This window comes from Coturnix japonica, chromosome 1 (genome assembly GCF_001577835.2).
Source record: "Coturnix japonica isolate 7356 chromosome 1, Coturnix japonica 2.1, whole genome shotgun sequence".
NCBI classification, from domain to species: domain Eukaryota; kingdom Metazoa; phylum Chordata; class Aves; order Galliformes; family Phasianidae; genus Coturnix; species Coturnix japonica.
In genome coordinates, this window is record NC_029516.1 from 74,736,582 (window position 1) to 74,753,010 (window position 16,429).

At 40.4% G+C, this 16,429-nt stretch overlaps 1 protein-coding gene across 3 annotated transcripts in view; it reads left to right on the forward strand.

The window, feature by feature from the left end:
- Window positions 1-16,429, forward strand: part of LOC107319971 (cell surface glycoprotein CD200 receptor 1-A-like) — a 34,268-nt gene that overhangs the window by 5,551 nt on the left and 12,288 nt on the right. The window contains exon 1 of one of the 3 annotated variants that reach the window (XM_015875407.2): window positions 11,561-11,893. The exons of 1 other annotated variant lie outside the window; for it this stretch is intronic. In XM_015875407.2, the coding sequence (XP_015730893.1) occupies window positions 11,824-11,893 (70 nt within the window). In that variant the 5' untranslated portion in view covers window positions 11,561-11,823. Of the gene's footprint in view, window positions 1-11,560; window positions 11,894-16,429 lie in introns of those variants that run through there. One more of the 3 variants, XM_015875387.2, reaches the window with a different exon arrangement.

Here is a 16,429-nt window from a genome sequence, read left to right on the forward strand (position 1 = left end):
GCATTCAGGACACCACACAATCACAGGTAAACCAGAGGGTCTCCACAGTCTGCAGACAATCCATTCCTGAACTCCATTGGAGGAGCTTAAAAAGACCAGAACCCAGAGTGGCAGACACCACTCCAAATTCCAGCACAGTGTCTACGTGTCAAGCAAGTGAAAAACAACCATACTGAGCTACCACCAGCACTTCTAACACAGCTGGTCCAATGCAGTTTCTTTTCTCCTACAGACCCAGCTGGTCTCAGCTGCAGTCCGTGCAAGTATCTGCCCAGCCAAAGTGGGTCAAAATAATGGCACCCCTCGTTGGCTGTTTCTGGACAGCCTTTCCCTCTGGTCTGTATATGTGTCACATGGTCATTACGTGCAGACTGTAAAACAATGCACATAAGCTAAGCAGTGCCTGTCAGGGCCTTTCCTTACATCTTCTGATGGCTTAATTTTCAAGCCAGTATGTTTTTAACATGATTGTCTTCCTTTTTTTTGCCTTTTCTTCTATTTGCGTTACTTCTCAATGTAACGTATACTAATGGTACAAAGTGAACAAGAAGTAGGAAGAGCTTTTAGTGAGAAAACCAACCATTACTTCTAAATTTCCATTACCAAAGCAGAGATCAGTAAGTTTCAAATCTTCCTCTGCCACACATGCTTAGTTGCAAGACAGCAAATCTGTGACCACAGGTTCTTTGTATTTTACTCACTGTATCTGTCCATCTGAGGATTATGAAAAATCCTCCCACACTCTCTCAGTATGTGAGTTCCCCAGTGACCTCGGTTCTACCTACCCCAGGTTAGCACCTTGCTCCAGAAGCACCCCTTAATCTTCTGTGTGTTTACTCACACTATAACCCCTTCAATATGTATGTGCTTATAGTCAGGAAATTACAAGCAATTACCTGCTCAGCAGCAAACAGGAAGTCTGAAATCTGGAACAAAGTTGATCTGAGCTCTTGCTAAAGACACAGCGGCATTTGAATCCGTGATCCCTTTCTTCCATGCAATATGACAATGAAATGGTTTAACAACCTTTCGCAAAGTCTCATTTTGGAAAAGGATTAAATAAAAAGGAGAGGCAAAATAGAGCCTAAGTTATTTATTTGAAAATGAAACGCTTCAAATATGAGTAGTTTACTTCGACCAAGCTAAACTGCAGTGTTTCTTGTTTGCTTTTGTTCTGGTTTTTAGTTTTGATGAGTGGTCCCTATGTAAGTACTGTGCAGAAGCACAGGTGGACGCCTGTAAGCAGGAGTGGTAAGATCAGCTTTTAAGTGTATTTCTCAGATCCATTAAGGAATGTCTTCTACAATTTATTACATTGATAAGTATTACAAGTTTGAGCTGAGATGATCTGTGGTAGATGTCTGCCTCACACCAATAACTGATTTTTTCCTTGAATATTTCTTTTGGATCAGTAACTCCCAGGAACCTTTTGCTAACACCAGAAAGCATGGGCGACCTTTCATTTGAAAAGCTGTAGCAGTGGTATATTTTACATCAAGGGGTTGATATATGGCAGCACTTGCTTTTCTGACAGTGCTTTGCTACGCTGAGTCCCACCAAGGCTTGTTCACTCACTCTGTTTTGTGTGGAGCAGGAGAACAGCTGGGAATCAGATTTGATACTGATGCAGTCATTAATTTTGACCCTTCATTAAAAGAGACTTCTGCACGGTCATATACATGTTTTCTTTTTGAAGAAAAGTTAGTTAAACTGACTGGAAGGTACCACCTAGACACACAGGTTTGTATGTGTGGGCAGAACAGTTTCTACACGGCCTATACCATACAGAGCAGAAGTGTGGTGTAAATTACCCATCAGAGCAAAAACCTTTTTTTCCTTTTGCAGTGAAAAATGAGAAACAGCACAAGAAGCATTTCATGTGAGTAAACTGAGGGCGCTATTAGTTCTTTGTGGTAACGTAACTGAAAGCCACACGAGCAAAACATGTATTTTAAATTAACATAAAGATCGAGTGAAAGTGATCCTGCTGCAGTTGAAAGGTACTGGTTATTATAGAGCTGTCTTTGCAGCACAGCAACCTGAGCTCACATCCACTTGTGCAGAGTGCACACACCTGGCATTGCTCATGCACAGGTGGAGCTGTTCTCTGTTCACATAAGACTTGACACCTCAAGACCTACTTACCTCTCTCTGAGAAAAGCTCCTAACAGCGTGCTCAAAGCAAAGGGCATACTGCTTATTTTATCATACCATTCTTCAGTGTTCTCAAACATGAGACTGTGGGCCTTGTCATGATTTCAGATATTATCAGAGAAATATATTTTGCTTTCAGATAAATACTTAGTCGGTAGCTTCCTCTGAGCACTAGCCATATTTACATTTCAACCACAAACCTTATTGCATTTGAATTAGTTTCTCTGAACTGAGAAACTGTAAGAAATGCATGGCAGACTTTTCCCTGAGAGACCCAAAGATTGCCTTCAGTTTTTCCCTACCAAAACGTCAACAAGCTTTGAGACTTAAGTGTTCACAGAAAGTTTTTACTTAGGACACAGCAAACACCCAACTACAGACATAATAAATAATTATAGTATTTTCTTATTACTACTTTAACTCATTACAACTTGCCGGCTTATCTCAGGGCATTATGCGAAAGTCCACCCACATCACCTTAATGTGCACGACAGCCTCACAGAGGTAAGCTTTCTGTTGATCAAAGCCTGTACAGATCAGAAGTTATCTTTAATCTTGTGTCTAACAAGTGACCCTCCATCACTGAGATAAGCAGGTGCTTTTGTCAGTACTTTAGAGATGTGGAGCAAAGAATAGAAGCATAAGGTATTATGCAAAGCTTGGGAATAACTGACAATTGATAGAAGTGACAGTAGTAACAAAAGACTCTTCACAAAATGGAGTTTTCTCCAGCCGAGCTTCTCATTTAAGTAAGGATCCAATGGACAGGTAAGGCTGATATATGCCAGCTGCTCCCCCAGGCCCTGTGTTTATTCCTCATTATACTAAATCTCCCAGATAGATGGCATACACTAGGACGGACTGGCACTAGAACAGAATTGGTACCAATTCCCAGAATACAAGGAGCGTCTCCCTCATTGCTCATGTTCTCTTCAAGGAGGTCTCTTTGTATGTGGTTTGGATCTATGCACTCACTAATGGCCAAACACCTCTTCTCTGGAAGAAGGCATGAACGGTGCAAATGTAGAAAGACTTATTTTGTCAGCACTTTGCAGAAGGCTTGGGGAGGGGTTGGTAAGACTTGAGCATTTTCAGTGCTCAATGGAGGATATGCTTCTGCCACCAGCTCAGAAAAATAATGCTCTGATTGATATGAAACAAGATAAAAAAAGACTCCTGTCCCATCAGAGCTCTGCTGCAGTGGTTATCAGCCACAGATCAGCCCTGTGAGGAAAGGCTGAGCAAAGAAGGTACAAGAGGTCCAGCTCTGCAAAAAGGCATGGACTGGAAGCTCTCCAGCTTCAGCAACCTGACCACATTCGTGAAATGAGTCTAGAGTAAAGCAGAGGCATAGCCTAGGTAGAGATCAAGTGGAAAGCAAAGGCCCACGCTAGGGTTTAAATGGGGGTTCCTGTCCCATTTGTGAGTAGAGGCTCAGTTAAGGCCGGTCAGGGCTCCTAATACCTGTTAGTGCTCCCTGAACCCAGCCACTGCAAAGGGCAAACTAACTGCACAGGGATGAGCTTCATTAAGTCTGTCCAGAAGTCTAGTTCATTTGCTGCATCTAGATTTACATAGAATGTAGACTGGAATGTAGGCATGTCTACAGAAATGGGAGAGAACAGATGGGGTGAGTCCTGCATCACTGTGGTAGCCACAAAATGGGTTGTTTCTTGTAGGACTGTAAAACAGGCTGCACGTCACTCACAACTACTGAGTAAGAGTGTCTTGTTCTGGAAGGCAATACTTACACTGAACACAGTGCTACAGTTTGTTTGCATCCAGACCTTCACTCAAAAGGAAACAACAATCTAAACCAGTGAGTCTCAGGTCTTGCAAGTGGGTAGCCCATTTCACTAGGAAAAGTATTCGATTATGGAATTCTTATACATACTACATCACAGCACAGTCTGCCTTAGAGATGGATTTGAAAACCATGTGGATTTGCAGTGTACATGTATGAGAGTATCTCTGTAACAGAAAGAAAAATGCATGAGAAGAATGTGAATGAGAAAGGTTGAGAGCCCACGCATGAATAGCAGTGAAGGATTGTATGCATGTGAGGTATTGGTAAGGCCTTTGATGCTGTCCCCTGTTCACTGTCTATGATGTACCGGATGTATCAGCAACTCAGTTGAGGAGTGTCACTGTCTATTTATCATGCATTTTACTCCAGACAAATAGCTTTGGTTCTTTTCAGGATCACTAGACTGAAAATAGTGTGAAATTACAAATAGAGAGTTGAACATAATGTTAGAACTGCTCATATTTGCTGTCACATGGGCTACAAGCAACCTCAACAAACAAATCCCTTTCTCTGTGGAACAGGGAAAACACACGGCCCATTCTATGCACTGCATTGAGTGGCAACTACAAAGTCAGTTGAACATTGACTTTCAGAACAGTGAGTCAAATCACAGTTGTCAAGTGCATGCAAGATAACACAAGTACATCCTTATAGCAAACTCAGTTTTGCTTATTTCATGTTTTGTGCCACAGGAGGAAGCAGTAATTCGCATGATGCTAATTGTCTTTTCTGATTTAACGAGGAGATCTCCTCTTTGCATAAGAATTATTCCCCTAGAAGGCATAGGCAATTTTATTAGGCAAGAAGTCCATTCTGAATGTGGCTAGCAATGCAGGAAATGTTATTTGTAATTGGTGATTGGATCACAACGTATCAACAGAATGATTTTTTTGGGAAGAAAACTGCTCTACTCATGCTGTACATTTACTGACAGAAATGACATTCATTAGTAAGCTGCTTTTGGAGTGTATAGCTTATCAGGAAAGCCAGATGCTCTTTACAGAGCTCCAGTTATAAGGTGCCAGCATAATCGAAGGGCTTATGGTTTTGAAAACCATCCCCAAATGGGAAGTTTAATACCCTTCTTTTCTCTCTAGACAAAAACTAGAGTTGCATTTCCTGGATTTTAGTGCTGTTTCATTCTGCATCATGATTTCAGCGTTTTCTTCCCAAATAGCTGCTACAGCAGTTTCTAAAGAAAGACCAGAGCAGTGCGAGACAAGATGTCATCACTACTGTCCAAGTCATCATTTCTGAGCTTCTAACTCACTGCCTTATTCGCACTGCACTAGAGAGATGCAAATTTGACATCATCACTTTTATTCATCAATACGTAGATTAGAACTTCTGAGCTGATTAGAACATAAATGCAAACTTATTGCAGCTACCAGAATGATACTATCTTGCTCATCTTTTTTCTTTTTTTTCATCTGAATTTTTTTCATAGTACTAAATTCCCAAATGAAATGATAATAAGAGTTCCACCCCATCTTCTTTGCCAGACAGGCCTTGTTGATACAGGTGCAACAAGCAGGGCTGATTTCTATCCATATATCAGCACCAGAAAAAGACAAACTGTTTGGATTAGCAAGTCTGCTCACCTGATGGAAGACAATTTGTTCTCAGCTTCCCACACAAGTATCTGCAACACAACATCAGCATTATACATATATAATGCATGTAGCTTGGGGAATTGGGCCTCTCTGCTGATGCAAGCTGTTTTTAAAGTCCACTGACAAAAACTGAAGGTCACAGAATCCACCAGTGGCAAAGTTGTAAGATATATCTACACCTCCAACCTGTCCTGATCCCTACAATCAATCCTCTTCCCTTTCCCATAAAGTGGCAAGAACAGCACCATGAAACAAGGAAAATCCATCCTATACACTAAAACTATTATCACAAAATATCATTCAATAAATAAATAAATTGGGCTTTCTGAGGTTATAATAGAGATTCATCTAGACTCCGCTACATCTTGATTAAACTAATTATAACTGAATGATTTTGCACCTAAAATGACTGTCATAGATTAGATTTAGCTAACAAATAGCCCATGTAGCTGCTCACTTAATCCCCCTCACCCTGAGTGGGACGGGAGGAAAACAGGAGGACAGTGTCTCTCTGCATTTTGGACGCACCTGATCTTCTGCAGCCTTGAGGAAATTATGAGTTTCTTTTTTTCATATAGTTCTCTTTTCCCACTTACAGCTCTCTGATATTGTTTTGATTTTCTCGGAAAATAAGAAATAGCACAGAGTATTCTAAAGCTGAGAACACACAACTTCTCTTAATCATCTGCAGATCAGATTCATCACTGCTACACAATTTACTATCACGTTTAAGACTGATCCTGGGAGGAGTGCATAGATATGTGTGAAGGGTGTTTTGAATGCCATGGGAAACTTCCTCTTTATCTAAAAAAGAGATAATGCCAGTACTCATTCTCTGTGGTGAGAAAACCCAGGCTTCAGTAGAGCACATTTCTAAGAAGGAAGCTAGTTTTTAATCTGAAGACACTGAGGCATGGGAATCGTCACTTTCTACAGCAGTTTGTTCCAACACTTAGTCATACTCACTTAAAAAAATAAAATAAAAAATGTCTGATTTACAGTTTGAATTTGACTGGATGTAACTTGGTGGGTGTTGCTTCTTTTTCACTCAGTTAAAACATCCTTTACCACCTGCACTTTTTCCTTGTGTATGTTTCCCACATATTTGCATGTTGACATCAGATTAAACTTAATCTCCTGTGTTTCCACTTATATGGCTCTTTATATGCTATTGCAGTTATCTCACTGAAGGATTAGAGGTTCCACAGGTACCACAGGTCTGTATCATTTATATTTTTGTGACTCTGTCCACCAGTAGATTACACAGTCTTAGATCCTGTCCACATGCATGATTTCCTTAAACAAGCAGCTATCTGGTGTCGGTAGCCTTATCAGCCTGAGGTTAGGGCTGTCATCATGGAACTCACCACATTTCCTGGTGATACAGGTGTTTGTTGCCATCCATCCAGGTGGAAACCAAGGTGCACACAATGTGAACCTCAGTTGTTGCATCACACAACAATGACCACCTCAATGGCGTCTTTCTTACCTGCCTCATTCCTCAAAAAGCCTTTGGTTCTAAAGGGGACCCTTATTTTGGCAAAGGGTTGAGACAGAAAAGCAGGCTTGTACCAAAGTATTTTCAGGTGAGAGGCAATCCCATAAGTTCGCTAGAGGCCTAGAGACCTAAAATAGTGATATGGGGGATGAAGTCCTCTGATCCAGATGGAGAAGAATAGAATGAAAAATGCTCAGCATTTTAAGGAATCAGAGAAGTGAAACATCTTCCTGTTGAGAAAGCAGAGCCTTAACAGTGACTTATTTCAGTGCAACCTCTTGCATGATTTTCCTCCTGACTAAAGAAAAGAAGGGCTGACTCCAGTTTTGGATCTCTAGCACAGAGAGGAGCTAGGGCTCATCTGCAAGTTCCTGCTCACCAAACATCTGTCTCATTTAATCCGGTCCTCTGAGTCACTTCCTCCCCACTTTTCAGTCATCCGCCCTCAGTGCACTTTTCCAGCTAACCCAGTCTTCTTCACACGATTTGGAGCAGGGTTCAAGGCAAGTCTGGCTGGGTGGTAGGCAACAGTATAACTAAAGTGTATCACAGGGTGATATTCCTATTTATCTTTGCTTATGCTGGAGTTCTGAGGAACTCTAATGCTGAAAAAGAACCACGGTATTGCTCATCAACAGAATTGTGCATACGCTAGTGATTCCAGACCTAGGTCCAAGTAAGCTGACATGCCATTGTGTTGAACACTCATCTCCATGGGGCAGCAGTTTGTTGCATGAACAAGTTGCTCTGCCCTGGTGAGGTGCAATGCTGCTGACTCATCTGTACCTCTTCCATTTCTAAAGCTAGCTCAAAGCCAGCTCAGCATGCTTTGCATGGTTAGAAACTGCAAAGCACAGACATTGCCCGCAGAAGGTTTTGAGACAGGAATCCAAGGAGACACAGGAGGCACGATTTCAGACTAGGCCGCAGGGAAGTGGTAGTGCACTTAGTGCCCCACACAGCACCTCTAGTAATACCTTGAAACGTGGGTAGAATTCTGTTTACCTGCACATGTATAAAGTGCATACAGTAGCTCTGAACTCATATCCAGACCTTCTAATTTCAGTCTTGCTATTCAGTGCAAGGGATAAGGCCCCTGGGAATGTGGGCTTGCTTCACATTCACCTATGCTTCAGTAGGTGTAGTGTAAAAGAAACCATGTTCTGAGCAGGACTTTCAGGTGTGTGGGTGTTTCCAGGAATAAACAACACTCAACCACAGAACAATCAGGAAGTGTCTTCATAAGCATACCATGTCACTTTACTGCTACAAAATTTATACATTTTATCTCCACAGCCAGCTATAGTGCCATCCAGTCCTTGTGGTGGGTTAGGAAACAACCTTAGTGCATGGTATGCTGAAACGACAAAGCCTGAAATTGCAAGCATTCAGATAACCATATTTTGAGGAAGCCTGTCAATCACAATCCAGGTAGACTAGACAAACTCTGTTTAAGTTCTAAACCAGAATATTAGGAGGAACAGATAAACAGAGTGAAGTGCATTTGCAAGGTGGATATAGAATTTTTGCACCTGCGCATACAAGAAGTGTGGCTATCCAATACTTATGCTTGCTTTTTCACACACCCTTATATTCAAAATTAATGAATTTTGTTGTGGAGGATACAAATAAAACATAAGAAATTATTTTTCCTTCATTATAAACATAACAAGTTCTAGGCTCTAAGACAGATCATCAAAAGGCAGGAAATTCAGTGGCAAATGTGACACATACTGCTATCTCTGAAAGAATTGTTTTTGATGCCTTATGTGTTGGATAAGACTGCTACACAACATATTCCAGCCCTGATTCCACTTACTTGCCAAATTCCCAGACAAAACCATTGTATTTCATTACCGGAATGCATACTTAGTCCGTAAGACAGCTCTCGGTAGCACAGAGAATCCCAACGCTTTTCCAAAACCACTCTGAGCATCAGAGATAATTGGATTTTCCCATATATGTACAGCCTACTGTGCTACATGTAAGGTTGCAAGATTTAGGATCCTCTGCTGACACAGAAGGAGATACAAGAGGGAGAATTCTCATGTAGAAAAAAACATGGCAGATCCACAAGGAGGCAGAGGCCAGCATATCAGTTTATACCAGCTGTGGTTCCAGCTTCATGTCAGCACTGGGAATGAAATTCCTGAAAAAATTCTGTTTCCGACTGTATCTTGACAGTCATAATCCAGCTTTACACTTCTCCATTTCTTATTGAACATGTGATTGGTGTGGAATGTGCTGTCAGCAAGGACCTTAAGGCTGAGTAAAACCACTTCAAACAGAGCAGATCACAGACAGTGCCTTCGTCAAATAATATCTGATAACATCATGATAATTAACATAAAACGGTTCTGCAATAACTCACACTGAAAACCACAGGCAAAGCCCAAGTCTCTACAGTCTGTACACAGAAGATAGGGAATGTTCAGACTCAAGGAAGACTGCAATGACTCTTCATGGCACCTTAGACCTATGCCACTGTGTAGAAATGTGTATTTACATCTTGGTGTTCAGTCTCAGCTATTACAATCAGTTTGTCCCTCTCTTTCTCCTCCTTTTCATCAAACACAAGGACATTTCCAACCAATGCAGCCAGCAATCCCTGATACCTCTCCCTGACTTCCATGCATTATTTTCCATCTGTCATCCTCTGTCCCACACTGGCCTTTCTTGGGGTTGATTCCTCCATCATGGAATCCTGGTTTCGAATCTGTTACTGAGAGGGCAGGAAGAAGCAATAATGGATCCACCACTTCCTGTGGTAAAATGATGTTTCCAGTAACATCTCACTGCAGACTTTGCACGTCACACATCCTAAATTCTGTTGCCTGCAGCAATATTTTCACAAAGGTAAGAAAAATAAATAAGGCACCAGAAACTTTAGTTTCCAGCCTCTGTCACCCCCAGATTTCTGTCCTATCTTCTCCTATGAGGCCCCATTTGGTCCTGAACACCCAGGCTTGAAGCAGAAAGTTGTTCACAGGGCTTCCTAGTGGCATCTTAAATGATATTTGCCTAGCAAAAGAATTCAGCTGATTTCTGGTTCCAAAGGAATTGCTGTAGGAATGGCAGTAAGCTCTAACTGTGATAATTAAAACTAGGATTTTCATTATTAACAAGGTAGTTTACTGTCTTCTAAAATTTCTCCTATCCCAATACATCTTTCATTCTTCAAGTATTTCTCTTCATGCAGCAATTGTCCAGTTTGCCAAATATAGAATCATAAAACTATTTGAGTTGGAAGGGGCTTGTAAAAGTCATATAGTCCAACTTTCCTGTAATGAACAGGGACATCTACACCTAGACCAGGTTGCTGAGAGTCTAGTTCAGCCTGCACATTTATACCACTTCAGTTTCACTTGGTCACTGCAACAAGTTTGATCATCATCTATTGCACATGTAAGGCTTTGTACTGTTTGTATGTTGCCTAAGTCCTTCTCCCTCCTTATATCTTAATCTTGACTTAAACAAATGACTCCCCTTCCATTCCCTTGTCTAGAATACAGCTGTCTGCTATCAAGTCACATCTCTAGATCAGAGTTAAACAGGCAAAAAATAAACCAGACTGTTACTGTGAATAGCATAGTAAAAACCTCAGAACAGTGCAGAGAAGTATCAGAATGTTAAAGTGAATTTAAAAATCAAGTGGGAAACATGTATAGTACTCCTTGCCAAACAAGCTTGTAGTCAATAGTACGACTCTAAGACCAAGAAAATTGAATTTCTACCTTGTCTGATTTTCTTTATGTGATTATTATCACTCTTATTTACTTATTCACAAAAGACATTGATGTGAAAAACTGCCGTGTAGTCTTAGTTCCTGAAAACCTCAGTTTCTTACTGACTTTGATCTGTTTTCTGCCTTTGCTGTTTCTGACTCTGTCCTCACTGACAATTACTCTGACTTGTAATTTTTGGCAGTTGAAACCCTTTCTACTGCTGGCCTACAGATTTGTACCAAGGTAGTGTTGTGGTTTAAGGAAAGAGAATAAAGCTCTGAATCTGAAATGACTAAATCAGTGAGGAAGTGAAGAAACAGGTACAGTGTTATCAAAAGAAAAAATACTATTCTGAACATAAAAACCACACACAACAAACCAGTTTTCATTGAAAGATGTGGATCAGCTATAATTGGTTCAATTTCTGTTGAAAAGCATGTAACATAGTTTTTCTTCTAACCCAGTTTCTCCCCCAAGGGTCTTGAAAGTTTTGTTGTTCCAACTGAAAGGGAGAAATCCCTAAGACAGGAGGAGTAATTTGCTATAATGCAGAGTCAAAGAAGTGTCAGACATTTAGACTAGTGGTAATAGAGGCAGCAAAGAGGAAGAAAAAATTTCTTACTAGCTCCCCAAGACAAAGATTTTCTTTTTGCTATTGAACTCAGGCTTGAATAGTCTCCTCCATTTTTACCCCATCTGAGATCCGCTACAGGGCTTATCTTTGTTCATCAGCCTCCTGAGGAGAGCCAATGAACGGAAGGCAGACTTGTTTAGTATGTTTCCTCAGCGTTTGCCTAGGCTCTCAGCACAGGAAGCCTAGTGCTCAGAGAAGTCAGAAGGAGGAACCTCTCCAGCTTTGAGGAGTCAGACGGTCAGGAGGGGAGTAGGAAGAGGGAAGAGAAAACACCAGCACTGGCTGCTGAGGATGCATTGGCAGACAAGAAACACTCCCTATGACCACAGCTAGGCTGGCAGCAAGAGAGATGGAGTGACAGAGCTGCCTGAGCCACGAAAGCAAGAGCTGATATGGAGATTGCTGGAAAGGCTGTGTGTGCCTTCTTGCTGCTCACTGTCATCAAGCTCAGAAGAACAGAGGGTGAGTCAAACTGTTCTCCTTAAGCGATCAGGTGTCAGGGTGGAAAAAAGAGAAATGTGTACAGGTATTTTCTTCTCATAAGGATTTCTGCTGAGGAGAGGTGGTGGGCACAGTGAAATACAGCAGGGATCTTCTTCAGCTTTCTGAGAAGTGGTGGAAGATCACTGGTATGATGACAGTAGGGATCAGCTTCTGGAATTTTTTTCAAAGGTTAATAACTGCAGTCAAGCATGGGCAGGGCTTTGGTGCTGAACACAGTGACACTCCTAACCCTTTCTATCAGTGTCATTGACAAAAGAGCTATAGCAGTTAATATCTTCTAGATACTGTTTATTTTCATTTGCAGAGTTCGTGCTCTTCCAGACAGCACACAGTAGTCCTAAGATTGACCAATGAATTAGGAATTTGAGCAGCAGTTCCAGAAACCTAAACTGTCAGCTGGAGATATCTCTGAATAACATGTAATATGCATGTGTCCATCACTCTTATGGACAGGCAGAATTAAGCTGCACGGAAATGAGTTGCTTTATTCACTTGGCCAGAAAATAAGAGCAGCTCCTTGAAGATATTTTTTAAGAAAAGTAGATGCAGTCATTGCTGGCAGTGAGGGAACGCCACTTGGTAATGCATCTGACAGATCAAATGGGGGATCTGAAACGCTAACCTCAGTGCTGCTACTTGGAAAAACTCAAAATACTTCACAAGCTATTAAATTCTGTGGCACGCAATAGGCACACGGCAGGTGTGTAAAACAAAAACAGCTATCTCTGTTCTGTCAGAAATGAAATTATCTCAGAAGAATGCTAATGAACTGTCCTGAGGTCATGAACATGGATTATGGCAGCATCACAGATAGTCTACAGTTTTGAAAAGAGCTGCCCAGAGAGCTGGACACTTCAATATCAGTGTGACAGTTCTAAGCAAGTTGTAGCGATGAGTTTTTCACTTAGAGATTCCAGGCCAAATGTATTAAGATGATCTGGTGTGTGTACTCTAATCAAAGAACTGGAATGCTGTGTGGAAGCTCAGAAGGAACTGTGCTCCCTTTCTGTAGGCCTGAGAAAGCTACTCCAAATGAAACAATGTCATGCAAAAATAGTTGTGCATAACCAGACTTTATCTGCATTTGTACTCTCCTTAACATTTCCTTTATATGCTGCCTCATGTGGCTTTGGTCACTTTCTACAAGCGAGAAAAAGGGCAGCTCAGGGCAAAGCCACTTCACGACTGTCATATCTAAATTCGCACCTGAGTGGGGCTGAACAATATACTACTGCTGATGCATAATCTGCATGACTTTTCCTGAGAATCCTCATAGTAGTAGCAGTGGAAATAACTCAGAATTAAAATCTTGCTGGCAAACTTTGAAGACTTTCCCTGGTTTAACAGAATAAATGGGGCACCTCAAATGGCTGTATGCATACATACTCCAAAGGAAAAGGATAAAGGAGTGCGAGTTTTTCCAGGAGAGACTCATAGAACTAAACCATTTATCAGAGTAACATTTGCATTGTTGACTTGTATAACTTCTCCATCTCCAGTACTACCCAGTGACAATAGATATGACCTAGTGCTTCAGAGGAAGCTGCAAGAAGTCCATTCTCAGGAATGAGATGTGATTCTTTATGGTTAGTTCCATTCTAACAGTAGCAAAGAAGTGAAATGAATGTCATTACATCAGTACTGGAATTAGAGTGTATAAGGTGAATAAAATTGAAATAGAACATCAGAACAACCTGTCCAGAGTACAAGGTCACCTACACAAATTCCTGAATGCAACTGCTCTCAGCCTTCATTTAGCTTCTTTCTTTAACAACGCTTTTTAATTCTCCTTTGCTAATATGATAGCATTTTACTGCCTCATTACTTCCACTGCCTTTGTGTGTTCCCCATCTTGTTGTTGCCTCCTATTCTACTTTGGAATCTTGTTCCTGAAATAAAAATCATAGACTAAGAAAGTATTCTTGTAAATTTACATTTGTCTCTGTTTCATGATTGCTCTGCTGTTCCCTTGCTTCTGTGCGCTGGAATCACTTTGACTTCTTTTACAACAAAAACAACTAAACCACCATAAGAAGTTTATCTTACCAAGATGCTTAAAACAGACCGCTGTCCTATTAAATTAAGCAAAAATATTCTCAGAAGGTATCCAAATCGCCCTAACACAATGTTCAAAGCATGTTCATGTGACAGAACAATTTACTTTGCTGTGGTCCAAACACAGCACTTGAAGGTGTCTAGTTTCATAACTACAGAAATAGAGAAGTTCAGTTTTGCAAGTTGACCACATACTCCATCACTACAAGCACATTTATTTTAGTAGCGAACGTAAAGACTATATACAGGCTACTTCAAACTCGTAGGTAACATATTTTATACACAGTGGCATAATCATTCAAAAAAAAAAAAAAAAAGCATGGGGATTCTTCTTATGCTGCTTTATTTTTTCCTAAGTAAGAAAATGCTAGAAAAGAAAAGCTGAAGCTGAATGCTAAGCAAGGTATGACCAAGATTTTAACCTTTAAAGGTTAAAGATGAAACTGTAAGCCTGTTTTCAGAGCAGCTCCTTATCTGCTCTTTGGAAAAAAAAGAAGGGCAAACAATCCATCATTTGCTGCCAATGCTCTATTTTTGTTTGGAATAACAGGAAAATTCCTCTTAAACATAAACAGTAAAACTTTTTGTATTCTTCTCTTCATGATGAAGAGAGTAGAAAGTAAAGTTCAGCATGCAGAACAGAATATTGAACACTCTGTATCTGTTTCTGTAGTAAGAAGTGTCCAGGGGGCATTTACAGTTTATTACAAGGGTGTCCATTATGAAAGAAATAGTACCCAAACCACTTTGGCTTCCAGTGCAAAAGCTCTATTCCTTCTATTCTTTCCAGCTCACATTCTGCAAGGATAAAGATCTATTCAGTTTGCATACAGAAGTTGCTATAGCAAGTTTAAAGTTAATAGCCATTGTGGTATAAAACATGACAGCTTAAGTTCAGTCAAGATTTATTGATGATGGAGGATTTGGGCAAAAGTGCTAATTCTGCAGGCTGGATGGTGCCAACACACCACTTCAACATCAACTCCTCCATTAAAGAAGCATTCTGATCCTTTTTTTCGGCAACAGCACGTTGATATTGAGACATAGCTCTTTTACATAAGAGCAGAAACAGCCTCAGAAAATATCTTTAAATCACTGCATCAAATTTGCCCTTTTTTACAGGCATTATATTGTGAAACTATTCTCATAAACAATTTGAGAGCCAAAAAAAGAGAACAGAAAAGAACCCTAAACATGTTGAAAGGCTGCTTTTAATCCAGATTGAGGCAAGACACTCTATTCCAATTTCCAGCCTATATTTGTTGTACTTCTTAGAACTGTTATTACATTTTGAGCGGACAGATTTCAGTGCATATGAACCATTCCATTCATGAATACTACCCAGTTATTCTTCTGAGGTGTTGCTATAATACTATATACTTTGTACCTTCAGCAAATTTCCTCACAAACTCCAGATACAAATACCAATGCAATTATTAGAAACATTACACAGAATTAGTAAAAAACTCGTCTGCTGAAAAGCATTATTAGCAAGCTACCTTCAATGTGACACTTCCTTTCAACACTATCTTTGCTTTCTCTCTTGGAAATAGTTCTTTATCCATCACGCGTCCCTCCATCTGTTCCTCTTTGCATCAGCTTAACTTAGGATTTTTCAGAGGACACTGTATCAAACCTCATTACTAGATGAAGTTTAACATCTTTCCTTTGCCTACAAAATGAGCTGTCTTGAATGGCTGTTTAAAAGGATGCTGGTGAAAGCTAAAGAGCACGAGGACATCATAGAAACTTTAAGAACCAAGATTTAGCAACTGCAAAGATATATTCATGTCTTGGATGTGAAAACTGAAGCCTTTGGTTCTTTATTAGGTTCTGTCAGTGTACTCATCTTTCTGCAAGACATACAATCACTCCCTGATGTTAAAGTTTGCAGCCATGCTGCAGACAATTCATACTGTAAGAGCAGAGTGTACAGTGAAACAGTGTAACTTCCTGTCTGTGTTTTAAGTTTGCCATTAAATTTGGTAAGACAGCAGGAAAGAGATACATGCTGCAAATGACACAGTAATTGTGGTAGAAACGTGCTGCAAGAACAAAAGAACAATTTGGGCATAAGGAAGAATGGAACTTTTGAAGAAAGGAAAAAGGCCTAAATAGAATGAAATAGGAAAAGGATACATTCAGTAATGGCAAAGATGGATAAAAGAGGCTGAGAGAACTTAACAATAAAGATTTCAGCCTTTTACTGTGTCAAAATGCTGCCCTTCTATAGATGTGTTGACACTGAAAAAGCTGTGATTGTAGCTTGTAGAGACTAAAGTTCTGATGTGAATTCACATCAGTTCAAGTCAGCTAGTTCACGTATTTCTATTGTGAGACTTACAGCACTTGAACTAACACCTGCTTAACCAGAATGCAGGGCAGGTTTTCAGTCTGCACAGTCCTATGTTGCTCTGGGTACGCTGAAAGAGTCACAAA